This window comes from Nothoprocta perdicaria, unplaced genomic scaffold, assembly GCF_003342845.1.
Source record: "Nothoprocta perdicaria isolate Ctin4 unplaced genomic scaffold, notPer1 scaffold_316, whole genome shotgun sequence".
NCBI lineage: Eukaryota > Metazoa > Chordata > Aves > Tinamiformes > Tinamidae > Nothoprocta > Nothoprocta perdicaria.
Window position 1 is genome coordinate 281080 of NW_020455551.1, and position 17236 is coordinate 298315.

At 36.5% G+C, this 17236-nt stretch overlaps 1 protein-coding gene across 4 annotated transcripts in view; it reads right to left on the bottom strand.

Moving 5' to 3' along the window:
• Positions 1-17236, bottom strand: part of LRCH1 (leucine rich repeats and calponin homology domain containing 1) — a 56743-nt gene that overhangs the window by 33991 nt on the left and 5516 nt on the right. For all 4 annotated transcript variants that reach the window (XM_026042855.1, XM_026042853.1, XM_026042852.1 and 1 more), the window contains exons 3-12: positions 12799-12904; positions 12117-12253; positions 10886-11013; positions 9150-9234; positions 7629-7734; positions 6331-6446; positions 3831-3898; positions 2724-2807; positions 2101-2137; positions 1239-1352 (exon numbers count right to left, since the gene is read on the bottom strand). In XM_026042855.1, coding sequence (XP_025898640.1) covers positions 1239-1352; positions 2101-2137; positions 2724-2807; positions 3831-3898; positions 6331-6446; positions 7629-7734; positions 9150-9234; positions 10886-11013; positions 12117-12253; positions 12799-12904 — 981 coding nt within the window. The remainder of the gene's footprint in view (positions 1-1238; positions 1353-2100; positions 2138-2723; positions 2808-3830; positions 3899-6330; positions 6447-7628; positions 7735-9149; positions 9235-10885; positions 11014-12116; positions 12254-12798; positions 12905-17236) is intronic.

Sequence of the window (17236 nt, forward strand, 5' to 3'; positions counted from 1 at the left end):
GTAACATAGATTTTTTAAGTACTCTAAGTAGAGATATTCATTTTAGAATTGTACTATAACATAACTATTGTTACTGCTTTTACTGTAGTTAAATCGCAAACATTTAAAACAGGGTAATAAAAATGAAAACAATTGTTAAATTCTCTATCATCATAACGATGGCTAGGCAACAAAAACAAAAATGACGTAGGTAAAAACAAATTATAATTCAATGCCAAACTCCTCCTACAGGGTCCAATTTTTTTGTGTTATGGAAAAAAAAAATGGAAACAAACATAAATGCTCAGAACACTCGGTCCCAAAGGTCACAGAGCTCTCCAAAAGTTACCAAGATGGGAAGGAAGGCTACACACCCATTCTGCTGCATGACCCTTCTTGGCTGCCTCTCAGGCTTAACAAGTTTCTCAGCTGAAGACTTCTCTCAATCTTACCTCAACCAAAATATTCCCTAGAATAAACAGATGCTAGTTAGGCCTGCACTGCAGGTCAAATCTATGCAGATTCTAAATTTATGCTTAACTGCAGTGATACAAATACTCACTGCACTACAGAACCTAGTACTAGAACCCAGTAGATGTGTAGGCACTGTCTGCAAAATATTAAGTGCTATTAACTTCACCTTAAGGAAAATCCCTAGTGCTTTCACCTGCATAACACAGTTGAGACCAGCCCCTCTACATGTGTTTGGGAGGTTTTATTTCTTCTTTTTAGTAACTTCTTGAGAGTCAGCCGTTTTCTTGTTAAGCAGCTTCACTAAGATACAGAGATAACACATGTTTTGATACTGAATTAGATTTATGTGTAATTTCAAAACTGTAGTAAGGACCCTTTCAAATGCAGTTTGGTTACCCCAACATCTAAGGATGATGGTAGAATTCTGGATGGAAGAAAAAAGAAGTATGAAAAGTTAAATGTTTTTTGAATTGAACTTGTTTAAAAGAAAAGATATTTGAAACTTCAAAACTAGTATCTCAACTTATATACAGTCTTTTCTGTAGCATTTACCATCTTAAAAATGCTGCTGTTCACATAAACTTAGCACCCTATATAACAACACAGCACTATATAACAACTTAGCAGCTTATACAACAAGGGTCAGGACATTTGGGGAACAGAGGCAAGAGAAATCAGGTGTTTATTTTACCAAGGCTCTAAACCCACTATTATTTCCATATGGAAACAAACATAAGCTAACTATTTATTCCAAGTGTTTTCCACACTTATTATATCCTCCATACCTGACTCAATGACCAGCTTTTGCCCTGTTCACATGTTCTGGCTTCCGTCTTCTTTTTCTCCATAATCAATTCCCTCCTCTTCTGAAATTCTAGTTCCTCTTCAGCATTTTCTTTCTATAAATACATAGACTCTTTAGACTGCATATCACTAGAAATAGAACTCTTCTTTATTATTTATTTATTTTATATAGCATTATCTCAGAGTAGCCCTTAAAAACACTGTGATGAAAAGCCAAGAAGTAACTGAACACTATGTACCAGCAATACCAAAATTTACATTGTATAAGGTATATAATTTTGAAAATATAAACAAATTACTAATAAAGAATAACTGTTCACCAGTCAGAATACACATGAAGTATTTACCAGCATATGTCACACAGTAAAAATCCAAATAATACAAGCTATACTTTCTGTAACTATAATGTCAGCGCCTTAGGAAAATGGCAATTTTATCTTACAGAACGTTTCAGGGTTATTCACAATGAATGTATTGTTTTCTTACACTGAGCTAAGGAGATCTGAGGGAAATAGAAATGTAGCTGATGTCTACACAGTAGTAATTTATTTTTAAAAGGCACCAGAATACTCGAAAGAGATGGCCTTGTGGAAAGGTAACAGCGGTTCTGCAACCAGAAACGGCACACAGAGGGGAAAAAAAGCTGCGATAAAAGACTGATAATCCCAGGAAACTTAAGAAAAATAAAAAAAAATCTATAAAAATACTCAGAAGACTTAATTGCAACTTCCAGCCTGCTAAATTTTTCCTTTCTCTATCTGGTAGATTAATTATTTGTTAAATTGTTGGCTCAGTTCCCGCCTTTAGCACAGCTATTTGGCAATAAACTGCCCATTAACCTACCTGAGCAAGGGAGGACATCTCCATCTGCATTTGACTGCTGCATATAAAGACAAACAAGGTAATCATGTTATTGAGAATATAGAACCTTAAATATGATGAACTTAACAAAGGTATTATTTTTCTTAAAAAGCTGCCTCTTCATTTGTCTCCTTTTGGCTACAAAGAGAAGATACAGAAATTTCACTGCTAATTTAGGCACCTTCTTAATGTGCTTTATTGAGGTGGGATGAGTTTGGGCTAGACAACTTCCTACAATTGCCACAAAGTACAAGAAGCCTGAAAAAAACAGAGCACACTAAAACAAATATGACTACTCGGGACTAAACTCCAGAAAATCACAGTATGGCAACACAACAAGATAAATGTTGAAAAGTTTCTTCCACCTCTAAAAATTTAGATTTCCTTCATATCCCAAGCGATTTAAGGATCTTGTAAAGATACTCAGAGAGAGAATGTATTTCCTTTATGCATAAGTGGCTGCAGAAAAACATCACTATGTTAGCAACATGTTAGCCAAAACTTCTAATTATCGGTATTTAAGGGAAAAAAAAAAAAAAAAGGAATTTCTCATGTTATTTACAGTAATTTTAAACACATGACATTAAGACACAACTGCTGCATACCTGGGGTCCTGTAACAAATCTACTGCTTCTCTTAGTTGTTCTATCATTGCTATATCAATCGTTTGCTCTTCTGACAAATTTATTCTATAACAGGAAAAAAAAAAGATTAAAAAAGAGGCACCACAACAACTGTCAAAAATAGTCTAAATTTCCATTTGTGAGCTGTACCTTCGAACAGGGACTCAAATATTAGCAAAAAGTCTCTGTGTCCACTAATATGTGATGAGTTCACAGAAAGAAAGAGAGCTCTCCAGTATGTTTTTCTTATTAGAGCTCTCCAAGCTAACACATATATACGTAAATACACATTGTGATGAACTACAACTTCCAATATTCCCATTAAACAGACTGACTTCTGAAAGTTTGTTTAGCAATACTTAACTACTTGTTAACTTCACTCATCATGTATACTGTCTTAAAACAAGTATCCAATACACAGACCATGTTAATAGGCTGACCACATGTTCTCTTCTGCTTCTCAACATTTGTAATTCTTTCAGGAGTTCAGAAGCACAATCACCTGCTAGTTCTGCCAATAATTTTTTTTCCCAGAAAATACTCATTTCTGCTTTCAGCTTTTGTTTTAATTACATAGGACTTCACTCTTCCACTTAATGACAATTCAAAGTTCCTAAATCATATCAAAAGTTTTTCTATGCATTCTCCAAGCTAATGTTCACCTGCACTTCCTTTGAAATAATTTCTGTAAGTTAAGGAATACTTCAGGGACATGCAAATTGTAACAGAAGAAGATCGAGGGATATTTTTTTCCCAGTTAAATTATTTTTTAAGCATTAGAAAATTTAGTAAAATCCTTTTACTAATGACATTAAAAGAGTAAATATCAATACCTAATTAAAAACCCTGCACTCTTTATCAGTTAAAACATTACAGCATTACTAGGGCTCACAAATCAGCTTTAATGCAACTCCCACTTAATATTGACAATACTGTATAAATATTGAGCGTACGTATAAAACATAAGTCAGTGCTTCTGTCATGCTTCTAAGTACACAAAGTCATTAACTGATAAGGAAATGCCAGTGTGGTCATCTAATGAGAAGGTAGAGCTAATTATTTTTAGATACATGAAAAAAAAATACTTACATTTCCTCTGTTTGCCATTGTGCGTCCTCTTCTATTCGCAGTAATTCATCACACTCTGCTGCTCTGCTCTGTAAGCAGACAGACCCGTATTGAGATTGGGACCTGGCAGCTACGCATGCAGGTAAACTTCCCTTTCAGACCCAGCACTGACCTAGTTTATTTAGCAGTTTAGTGTGGCTAGCTGAAGCAACCCAACTCTTCCGCTCCACTCCTTACTCCCTACCCCCATTTAAGATGCTCATTATATGATTTTCTGTTCAGTGTTGAGACTTTATTGAGGTCAGCAGCCCTTACCCTCCTATAACTTTGTACAAAAAAGTCAAGCAGCACGAGAACTCTTTATGCAGTGTCCCAGATTTCGTTTGTGCCTTTCTGGTGTATGCAAACTATTCCTCAGTTAAGACTGACCCTGACATTCATCTTATTGCTCTCCTCCCACCACCAGATTTGTTTACAGAGAAGGAAATTCCAAACATGCAAACAAATAGCTTAAAAATATGCAAGAGTAAATCCAAGCTAACGCTCATCTTTGCCCTTGAAAGATAGTCACATCTTTAAATTTTGTGCACACATGAATCTGTAAAGAATAAGGAAAAAGGCCCCATAACTGTATACTTCATTGTAGTTATTAACAGAATTATTACTTGGCTATTTGAACAATTCTGCATGAAAAAAAGAAAATAAAGAAGAAAATCAGAAAGCTGACTCTCTCACTCACGCTTCCCTTTGGTGCTCGGCAAATTTCTGTGCTCTCTCACATCAGGAGCACTGGAGTAACTGAGCTGCCAGGAAAGGCAGAAGCGCTCTGCACAGCCGTGCATTTGTCCACGGAGAGAAGGAACCACAGACAGAGATGTCTGTCCTCTTGGGGGTCACATGTTTGGCCTATCAGTCACCACCCTGCACTCAACAAACGCTGTCCTGCCCTGCCAAGCGTGTCCCTAAGCGCGCGCCGGCCTTTCCCGCATTCCATGAGGCCGGCTCGCTTCCCGGGGCCGATCCCCAGGGAAACACGCACGGCCCTTCTTGCCATCCATTTCTTCTTCTCACGTGCATGAGGAAACGTGTGGGTTTTTTCCCAGTGAAAAAGCATATATCATCCAATGATCAAAGTGTGTCGCTACTTTTAGAAGGGGATTTTCAGTCTCTGCATTATTATTATATAAATAATATAAAGCTATTACCCATTAGGGATGACATTGAGAAAAAAGATTCTTCAAAACTTGAGTCAAAGCCCCTTTTATGTTGCCAGTGGTATTGTCTACTTAGCCTGATTTCCAAAATTAGGATTCCTCCAGTGTCCCAAAATGCATCCAACTAAGTATGTAATACATTATATATATATACAAGTAAATATAAATCAAAGAACACAAGAGATCCAGAAGTAGGACAGGAAAAATATCCCTAATTCAAACTCCTTGTAAATTTACTGTCTCTTCAAGCTACCAAACGCTGATCTCCACTGCCATAATGTTAGGGAATGAACTGAAAGAGCAGCTGCTGAGGGTCTGTTGCTAGAAAAGAAACAATAATGTCTAAAAAAAAGGAGAGAGATCATTTGCAGAACAGGATGCCTACTTCCCTCTACCTTCAAGAAGGTGGGAGGTGACATCCTGTGTCTCTCCACTCCTGCTATCCAGCTCAGCTCTAGCAAGAAGGGATGGAAAATGGAGATGCCATAAAGCTCCTTCACATTTCTTCATCATCTCCACAGAAGCAACAAATTGGTCCAGAAACACCCATACTAGATAATCTTCTCTGGATTATAAGTCTCATCTTCTCAGGGCCATAAGAACACTCCACAATACTACTTGTTATCAAACATCTATATATTAGAAAGAATCTGGTAAAACAGTCCAGCAAATAATTTTCAAAATAGAAGTCTTCTCTAGAACACTTCAAAAATTCCTCAGTCCAATCAATAGCATTAAAATAATGATAATTATGCAGTTTTCACTGTATAATGAGCCCACTGAATTTCATAAGTTAAGAGCCAACAGCAATCACTCGATTTCCCTGTATTCTTTTAAAACTTACTACTTATATGCAGACAAAATCTACTAAGCATAATGCAACAGATAAAAGATGTGTTTTCAATAGACTCTAGCAATTTTTTTTTATATAACTTTAGATATCTCTATAACTTATCAAAATCTTCTGGCATTTTGTAACATAACAAATGCAAAAATTACTTAATTCAAAATATGAATCAATCAGTGCAGGATATACCAGTCACATTTTTCTCACAGCCTTAAATTCAGTAAAAAGAGCATTCTCATATACACCAGAAAGCCTTATGGGGAAAAAAATAACCTTCTAAAATAATTATCATCATTTTAAGCCTATCTGCTTACTTTTCTATTCTGCAGCTCATGACAATTAACATATCAAATATATAGTCTCCTCTTCACTGATCTGTCTCCATTTTGTCATTCCCGCAAGCCCTGTACTTACGAAAGCAGTCAAGTTATTTTCTCTCACTTAAAAATCACAAACTTGCCTTAATGTAACTCATAAATTCAGTAGTGAGAGTATCCGATCCATCAACAAACTGGTTTCCCGTTTCTCTTGACTTATCATTGACAACCAAGTGAGCAGATCCCTGATGGAATTCCACTAACAATAATTAAAAAAAAAAAAAAAAAGAGGAATCATTTCAGGTTCAGCTTATCATTACTTTGGAGAACATGTAAATTATACAACTCGAATAGAAGCAAAGCTTAAATTCAAAGTCTAGAAAACCCTTAAGCAAGTTAAGGCTTAGTTCCTAATGAGTGATATCAGTTAATTTAAAAGCTGTAATAAATGATCAGATGCTGAGTTTGTACAGTTGTGAATCAGAAGCACCACAACAGGCACAGATAGAGCTAACTTTTGAATTAAACCAAGAGTGTCTTGGTAGTACCCACAAAAAACACAGTTGAACAGTATTTAGAACAGTTGATGGCACAGTCAGTGAGGCTCTTCACAAAATAGTCACTGAGTTCATCCTGCAATTTACCATGAGAATGTGGACCTTAGATAAAACTTTTCACAGCATGTAGACAGCATCCAGAGAATGTAACTTGAATAAACTCAGATAAAACCACATCTTTTCTCAAAATTTGAAAAGGGTCACTTCTTTACATATGTAAGGCTGACTTGGATTTACAAAGCTATATATGCTTTAGTCTCTGCTTTTATACATTACTTACTAAGAATCTGGTATATTTGGTAAAAATCGGCAGACATTGATTTTATTGACTGGGAAGCATGGATTGAACTGAATCTCAGTTTTCCAACTGACTCTCCCCAGTCATAGCCACAACTTATTAATTATTGAGACAGAGGGTAAAAATCTGCTTCGGACTGTGGTGAAAGGAACTACAGGAATCTCTACTCAGAGAGCCAAGTCTGCTTGAAGCAGCACAAGCATATGCATGATTGAAGCCCTTTGGATAAAAAGAGAAATAGGTTCAAGTTTTAAAATTAAAATGATTGGGATAGTTAAAACAACTGTTCACTGACTAGAATTTCGGCAATATATCCAATGCAAAATACTGAAAACTCAAAAAAGTACATTAAAAAAAATAAAAGCACTAAACGCAAAGAATCTAACATAATATGTGTGAGGAGGGGGGTTGGACTAGATGACCTCTGAGGTCCCTTCCAACCTTAAGCATTCTATGATTCTATGAATAGTGATGTCTGTAGAGTCCTGAAAGACCAATGCTTGTTAGGCTGTGGGCTTTAGAAACTGAATTTACAACATTACATATATATACTTTATTTTATTATTATTTTTTTTAACATTCCAACCTTTTCTTGAGTTAGCATGGTGACCTGAGTCTTCTTTTACAAACTGATCTTCTTCCATGATGTCTGACATCGGTACATTAAAGCTAATAGTATCTTCATCAGATGGCTAAAGAGAAGCAAGAGACATTGGTTTCAGCTCAAACATGACCAACTAAAAGCTCATTAGGAGTGTCCACTCTGGTATGGAGTAGAAGGGCAATGTGGGATAGGCCACCAGAGAGTCTCAAGTGACCAAACCTGCTCTAAGAGGCTGCAGTCACATTGAATGTATCCTCACAGCAGACTGTGACAATCTGTTTTCTAAATATTTTGTTTATTGGGTTGTTTATTGCCAAAGAGGAAACTGGAATAACACTGTTTCATTAATGAGCTAACTCAGAGAAACCTAAGAAAGGCAAAATAGTTTGCAAACCTCTTTGAATGGAATATATGTGGAATATAAAAATAAATATCTGGAATATAAATTACCAGAAATCTGTTTGGAAATCACAATAATTCTGCTTCATTTCTCTCTAGCAGGAAATATGTAAATATAGGTGACAACTGTTACAGTTTAAAAGAAAACTGCAGCACTTGAGTGTTTTTTTCTTTAGAGGAATAGTGCATACTCTTTAGAGGGGATTTATTTTCAAATTCCTTTTTGCAATAACTAAAAATAAACACTATTTAAACTTGACTCCTTTGACATTTTGTTTCAAAAGCAGCTGAACCACATTTTCCTCAAAAGAAGAAAGAAACGTTGAAGAATGAGTGCAAAATCATTTTAAGTAGGGAAAAGTATGTTCTTTGACTTGAATATTTCCCCATTAAGTGAGACTAGAAATCCTGTTGTTATTTCTAGGTTTCATGAACTATCTTGAAGATTATTTATTTATGATTATTTGTTCATTTGAGATTCAAGTGATCATTTGGATACCCACGAAAAGACTTTTCTAGGATTTAGCACCCTATTCTGCTGAGAGACATAGTAATTTAACCCTTTTGAAGGCTCATTTCCAGCCCTGCCTAACTGTCAGAGTGGTTATATGGAGACCTGTGATGTTCCTGAAGTTCCTACTCTCCAACAAGCTGCCCTAAACACAACAGCACGGATCGTGCTGGGATTGGGCACACAGATTTCCTCCCATTGACTCCCACTGCGAGAGAGTCATCGGTCCAAGCAAGGGCAGGTGTCAGGACAATTATGTCATTGCCAGGAACAGATCTGGATTCTGCTTTGCTCCTTGCTGTTTGGATTGTGACCCACAACGCCTGAAACCTGTGCTGAGTTTGCACAACTGGCAGAGTGATGGCCATTTGCAGCCAACTTCAGTGGCCTCTCCAGGAAGCACAAGGACGAAATAAAACAAAAATCCAGCTTCCTTTAACCTTTGCTTCAGTCACTACTTAGAGAGAAATTAATGCCCAGATGGAGTTGCAAAGTTTAGGGGACTAAAGCATTTATTTACAGGGCTACCCAACTGCACATGTAATGAAATGCAATGCAATAAGAGTTTTGGACACAGAACTGAGGTGATTTACCTCTGTTGCTGACAAACGTTTATCGCCGTTATCGCTGCCAACACCTGAGTCAGAGTCCTTCTTACTGGGGAAGATGTCATCAATACTAGATGGGAACAGAAGAAAAATGGACAGAACGTTAGCATGGTGCACACAGAGATTTCTTGCTGGTTTTCATTTGAATCAAAGCAAAATTCGAACCAGTGGTAAAAGTTCAGTAGCTTTAGTTTGGTTGCAGGTACATCTCTGGAGTTTGGTGGTAGTAAAGAGGTGAGAGATGGACGAGGCCCTTCTAAGCAGCTGCTCAGCCTAAAGGTTAAGGAAAACTAATACTAAGCTTTACTTCCCTAAAGCTTAAGGCAAACTACACAAACCATGTGCCCCAGCCTTGCTCTTGCCCACACGCGAGGGAGGACTGCTTTGCTGTTAGTCCAGCGGTGCGAGGCTCTGGCTGGACCATCATCATTTAGTTGTGTGATAAGCAGCTAAACTGGCTGACTCCTGTGAGAGTTCAGCTGAATTAAATGCAATCACTGACACATTAGCAATGAACCAATTTCTCCCTAGGGTTTGGAGTAATTATTAACACAGAAACCTCCTTTAGGCGATTTAAAATAGACTTTGAAAATTAATATTTTAAGAAGATCTCTATAATAATGGCAACTGCTTTCTCTCCTGATTTCATTACCAGGTATGACCTTTACTAATTTTAAAGTACACAATTAGATGCAGCACACCATCTATCTTATTCCATTATGTAGGCTTATTTTTCTCCCATTTGCAAACCTGAAAGCAGAAATCCATCCTAAATTTAGACTGATGCACAAAACCCAGAAAATGATTCTAATGGTCTTTAAATGAAACACATATCTGATGAAGTCTAATCTTCTCAAATATAAGTACTTTCTCAAATATAAGCATTGAATGAGGAAAACTACATTACGAACCAAATGTAGAAAGGGCTGAAACAGTTATCAATAAATCCTCAAGCACTCATGTTAGCTATCACATAATGGTTATGTGATAGGACAAAATCCTACAGTTAATGTTTAAACTCATTCTTCTCCAAGATCAATTTTATTTTATACTGAAAAGATAAAAAGTAACCACCTACCCTACCCCATCCCTCAAAAAAACCCACCAGCAGGTGCTTCCCGAGTGGAAATATTGCTCTATATCCTAGTTTCTTCCCACTCAACTTTAGCATTTGATAGAAATGCTCAAAACTGTCTTCAAACATAAATTAATGTAATTCCTCGACACTTCTTTTCATACGTTTTTCAGGATGTTAGCAGCAACATCTCTGTTTTTTTACCCCATTGATGCTTTCTTTCTGCTGAAAACTTCTCTTCAAAATCGAGGCCTTGCTAGCAGGCTTTCCCAATCAGCTATATTAAATTTCTAATGTTGGCAAAGAAAGAATTGCTTAAGACCTACTTTCCAATTAGCTATAAAGATCCTTACAAAATGACTCTCCTATCCAGTCTTGTCCTTAAAATACCAAATGAGATGGTAATTCCTAGACAGCTGATGTAAGACACTCACGTGTCTGTCTTTGGCTTTGCTAAAAAATTAGCCCACTTCATTTTAAAAGACTTTCAGTGTTCACTCCATTTCTATAGACGGAAAAGAACTTTTTAATAAAGAACCTTTTAAAAGCTAAGTCACTGCAATGTATGTTGTGTGGGACATATATTGTTATAAGAAATCTCACTTATTTCCAAAGTATTATATGACTTACTGAGTTTCATACATACCTCTCTTCCACAGGCGGTGGCAAATGTGGTGGTTCTATGGCATTAAGATACAGTGAGTCTGCTGATTTAATCTGACAGGCCTGTACACTCAGATATTTGAATATATGCACCTTACCCTTTGTACAAATCTGTTAAACAAGAAAAGAATTTAGCTTTATAACTATAAACATCACTTATTAAAGATTTTATTCAGTGCAAAACTCTGCAAACCACCTGGTGTCACTACATAGGTATCATCTAATAGAAAACAAATATTACCTCGAAAAACAAAAAAAACACTACTTTAATGAGACAGCCGTAGATTTGTGTGTACTAGACTAAATACTTTCAGGCAACGGGACATAAAACAGCAAAAAATGTATTCTACTTAACTAATCAAAGCGAGCTTTTTATGCAAAAGCAATAAAGATTATTAAAATATATGTCTGAAAATGTTTAGTTTTAAAATGAATAATCATTTGCTAAAATTAGTCAATCATGGCACTTCATCAAATAGCATATTTTTATATACCTAAACATGTTGCTTTTACAAGTGTCCTACCTAGCATTTTCATGATACATTTCATTTTCCTTTTAGAATTATTTTTTCCCAAATTGCACTCTGTAGCTCAAATGATTGATGGAATTTGCTTTGTGTGTTTTGGAGATGGGAAATTTCCTTCCATTAATGCAGAATGAAAAATATTTATCCTACATAATAAAAAAATGTTGAATATTTTGCCATTTTTCACTCCACAGGAACGTCATGCTGGTCAATGCAGAATGAGCTTTCAGAGGTGTAGTCTGAAAACTCACTGTGCAGTAAGTCAAAAACAAAAAACATTTCAAAATAGCATGCATGGGTTGCATTAATTTATTATCATATAGTAACTTTCTATCAATAACAAAGAGGTCAGTGCTGGAAAGAAAGTTTATCCAGGAAGCTTCTCTTTCTCAGATATACACACATTCCTACATCAGGTTTCATATGCAGGCAGAAATGAAAGAAAAATCATATTAAAGGACGCTAGTAAAACGAAAATCTTCTAGAATTATGTCATTATGAGTGGTGTGTAGACTAATGCATAAAATATAGATACAATGAATCACCATTCCAAAACTAACGCCTGCAGTGATGAAAATTTGAAGCCTGTAAACACAGTAAACTATGAGAAAATAAGATTTTATACGCTAGTATTTGTACCTGTCCATTCCATTTTAAAACATAATTTAAATGATCAATATTACTTACTTGTGCTGGTGGAGATTGCAAAGGATTGTTCTCAAGCAATAATACTTGCAGTTGCACCATCTTTCTAAAACAAATTGGAATCACAAGCACTTTATTGCAGGAAAAGTCGAACTTTACCAAGGGGAGCTGTACTAGTTCTGAAAACAAAAGAGAAAAGAAAGGGTTGTATATGTATTTATTTTTGCCATTGAATGAGTAAAGTATTTCTAAATCAAACTTGCGTGCAATAAGGAAAAAAGGAATATTGCACAGGCAAAGGAAGTCACAAAGAGAACGTGCATACATCATACTTCAAATATACAAAAAGATGAAATAAAAGCCATGAATTAAGTCGGGAATAAGATCAACATTTAACTCCATTCTAGAATGAGAAATAAAAAGGCTGTTCCTGTTATACAAAGAATAATAATCTTTAAAAGTCTTCAGAATCTCTTTTTTTACTTAATATTCACAGTTAACCATTTGCATAACTTAGAAGATACTTATTTTTATTCATAAAGATAACTCATTAAAAAAGAAACTTTTTTTTATTAATAAGTACTATAGAATGTCATATTCTGCAAAGGCATAGTGATCACAGAATAAATTCAAGCACAAGGAAATTATTATTTTTTTAAATCAAGTTTACTTTCACAATTTTTAAAAAAGCACTTTCAAAAAAATAGCTTTGTTCTGTTTTCACCTTGGGGTAAAACTTCGAGGTAATTTCTTCTGATATTCAGTTCTTTCAAAGATTTCAGCTGGCCTATTTGCTGTGGCAAAGCTGTAATTTCATTACAGCTGACATCCTGCAGTGAAAATAAGAGCAACAGTGAATTCCTGCCATCGAAATGTTAAATAATAAGCATATCAAACTCTGGATGTTTTGCTGCTGCTACTGTAACATCTAATTACCTGAAATTACCATCTATGTTCTTTCTTTACAGTGCACAACTAGATGCATGAGAAATGTTTGCATATGACTTAAAACCCAGAATATTTGGTTAGGGGAAAAGCTAATAATTAATTTTCAAAACTTTCTTGTGCCTCTAGAGGGAATTTTTAAGCAATCTTCAGAATAAAATAGCAAGACCTATCTGCAGTGATGCTCAAGGAAGGTGTAAGTCTGATTATCACATCAGGTAACAGGCCTAAGAAAACAGGACAGGGCTTATTAACAATGTATAGAAGCTCAATGTACTGCTGTAAAAGTTATTCCTTAACAGCCCACACAGATTCTAAGCAGGTCTGAATTTGATGACTAAACTCAACTGGTTTAACCGTGTGGGGAAATCTTGGAGCCTATGCTTATCTTAATTTCTTTATAAGTGTCTGCTGTTGAGATGAAGTATAAAGTAGAGTTAAGTAACAGAGGACATCATTTCAAGAAACAAATGTATGTACGCTGATAGTGCTGTAGAAATATTTAACAATTGATAATGTAGGCAACAGCTTAACATGCTAAGAACACAGCTAAAGATCAACTTCTTGTATTAGGTCACTCCAAAGCAAGATAATTTTTACAAACGAGCAATCGTTTTTACTGGCAAACAAGATGACACATAGTCCATGTGAAGTCAATAGGATTTTGAATCCTCTGCTTACCACCAAAATACCCTGTAAATTTGAGTAGTGCCACCACTAGGCTTCTCTAGTATATTAACAAAAGGAAACAGTGCTTCATATTGCGAGAGCTAAATGGTAATGCCCGATTTTCCTGATGGAATGGCAAAGGAATATGTTTTTAGGATGTGCACTCCTACATCTTGCTTCAAACTATGGATTAACACAGTACCTAGGACCTCCTACAGAGATCTCCTTTTCGAATTTATCAAAGCAAGACAGATTTCAAAATCATCTCTGAAGACAGTTATAACACTAATCAACAGTGTTATTTCCTTTTTTTATCAGCCTAAAGAAATAGATAACATTTAACAAAAGTAAAAATATAACTTGACAATTGTCTCTCTACATCAGAGACAAGTTTCTTCCTGCGGCAGAATCTCCCTGCTGCCAAAACCTCCTTCCCTTGTCAAAACAGAGTCAGAAAATTATTTTAACTTTTAGACAAGGAAATTAAAAATCCTAGTTAATGAGTGCCCCTCTTGCCCAAGCTACTACACAGTCTGATTAATTGCACTGTTCCCAGATCCTCTATTTTAAGAGCTTTACTGTCCTATTTTTAATCTACTCTAAGCAGGCTCCTAATGAAGCAGGTATAAATGCAAAGTCACCTTGTGCCAGGGAAACTTGAGCTCAAGTACAGTGATGCACATACAGTAAGTCAGGGAAAGAAGGAGGGAATGTGAAAGAAAGTACGAGAGGTAATCTATGGTCATGTATATAGGCTGTGTAAATATGGTCCTGTATAGGTCAAGTAAAATGCACTTATGTCCTTTCAAAACATCCATAGTAAGACTGATGGATGACGACAGCAGGTCAGCACTCAGAAGATCTCCAGAGGCCACAAAATCCTTTAGCCTACTAAAGGCTGCCCTCCAACTTTCTTTTTTCCTCCGATTTATGGCTTTGATTGAATAGCTGTGGAAACAAAGTGCTACAAACTTATTTCCAGTTTTATTTCTGTTCTTTATTATTAGATTTCATGAGAGCAGGTATGACAGAAATGCTGTTAAGCTTAAGCTTTCCAACTGTTGCAGCAACGATGAAAATAATAGTGTCAAAATCAAATGCTTACTGTTTTCAAACTATTCATTTTGCTGAAGAAGAGTGTCAACTTGCAGTTGGGAACTTCACATGGGGGATACCTGCAGACCACCAGAATGAGGGCTAACCTGTTCAGCTTCCAGGGACTGACACGTGCTGAAGGTCAGGCTCATCATATTAACCCAACCATGTCCTCCCTGTTGGTTTCCTGCCTTGACCACACAGACATGTGTCCTCAAGAGCAGAGAGACTTAAGTTATTTTTTATATTGACTACTACGGCATGAAGCTTGGTGGTGAGCAGCCAAAACCAGGCCAGCATCTTTTCATGTCACCTTTGTGCTCGCTCTTCTGGCTGCTCCAACAGTGCTATGAGCAGCTTATGCAGCTGCTAATAACCTTCCCAATCAAATTCTGAAATTAATTTCAACATACCCTGAGGGAAATCAATTTTTTTTTCAATGCTTGCTAGACAGCTCTAGGAGATCCATATAATGCAGAAGTAAACCCCAAAGTTTAATAAAGTACATGAAAATTTACTGCCTGTAATATCTACGTAGCTTCCATGTCATGAGTATGAAGTGTATCCAATTTATACAGGATGTAATAGAAAAAGGAGGTAACAGAAAAAAGTTTCTTCTCTATTTTGCAGGGTAGAGGGAAGGAAGATGGGGTAGCTGGAAAGGCCTGATTTAATCTGCTGCAACCTATGCATACATCCACCTAGACTGACTCTGGGGGTAAAACCTGTTTCAAAAGCAAGATAATGAAAAGATTTGCTCCATGCACCTGGAATTTACTGCACGCATCCCAGGAAAGCCTGCAGACTTGCTCAGGAGTGCCCTGCAAAGCCGTGATCCGAGCGGTGCCCAAGGTGGCCAGAGGGTTCCCTCGGCCGGCGCGTCCTGGAGATGTCACTTGGTGGCCTCACGTCGCCCAGCAGCAACTGCACCATGAGCTCAGCCCCTTTGCTTGGCTTTGCTCTTGCTGTTTTGGGGGCCTTTTAGGACAATAGCCACCTTATTTTCTAACACTGCTTCACAGTCAGATCAGGACAGATACCGGCTATTTGCTTCTGCCCGTACAGTTTAGTCATCTCCCAGCTAAATAATACAATTCATTTAACTGGGATTGTAACAAACATAGTGGCATCAACATAAGAAATTGCGTGTTTGCACTGAAATGTGCCCAATGTAAATATAATTAGAATAAAAAAAAAAACTCTTCACATTTTTTTAAATTGCAAAGAAACAGCATCAGGGCTTTTTGAGCTTTAGCAGTTCCCTAAGGCAGGCACTACAAGTGGCAAGTTGCTATAGCACCTCGTTGGAAGCCTTTTTAGAGCAGGAATTGTGTTCATGACAAAAAGAGTAATAATGAAATTACACTGTAGCTAGGAAGTGATTTTTGCATTTTCATAAATGCACTTTGGACTTGCAAAAGTTAACTTAAATATATAATTTGTACAAAAAGATCCCAAAATTCCATTGCCCTTGGGCATTTCTTTTGAAGCTCTTAGTTGCTCACTTTCCAATTTCTGAAGCAAGGATAAGGGCTGTTACTAAGTGATATGCAAACTCCTGAAACACTTCAGCATCAATAATAGTTCCTTTACAGGGAGGATACAAAACTTGAAGCAGGATGGGAAATTTTTAAGTAACATGAATTTCAGCAGGTCTTTACTGAAAATATCACAGATCTCAGTTAGTATCACATAAGATGTACAGCTTTGAACAGAAACTGGCAGGCCAAGAATACCAGTTTATTTTACACAAGCCTCCAAGCTAAAAATTGCCTCCTTTCACCACCAAGCTAGGCTACGTTCAGCCTAGAAGTGACCAAGAGATGACAGGTTTCAAACATAGTTAACAACCTTTCCAGTCATCCCATCTGCTGTATTAGGAGATGTTTCATAGTGATCAACTTCAATTATGTGCAAAAATTGAGCCATAAACTTTTAATGAATTTATTTTAAGCAATACAGAAACTGCTAGAGTAAACTCGTTTCTTTTAAGGTTAACTGAATCTAAACAACCTATTTAAACCTACTTTAAAAGACTCTGAAGCTCTTTGATAAAGTAAATTAATTGAGCTCACGAGACAAAATAAAACAAACAAACAAAATGTCAGTCTTTAGCTCATGTATAAAAGAAAAATCTAACTGTCCACCCACAGCCGCAGTTGCAACAGGAGCCTGATACCCCAAGGTGCTGTACAAAAACAAGAATTTTATTTAAAAACGCCCCACAGTTGCTGATTTGCTCCACATCTGAAGAATCAGCAGCAGGACAAGGACCTGAAGCAAAGCCAGCTCTCCTTCTGTCACAGATCATCTATTTTTATACCACAGACAACATGATAAGCTGCCACTTTCAGATTTTATACATCCAAATGATGTATAAAATAAATGCAGTCAATAGAGACGAGGGCAGGAGAGGATTCAAACACCACTGCATAGATCTGAGTTGTCAGTTT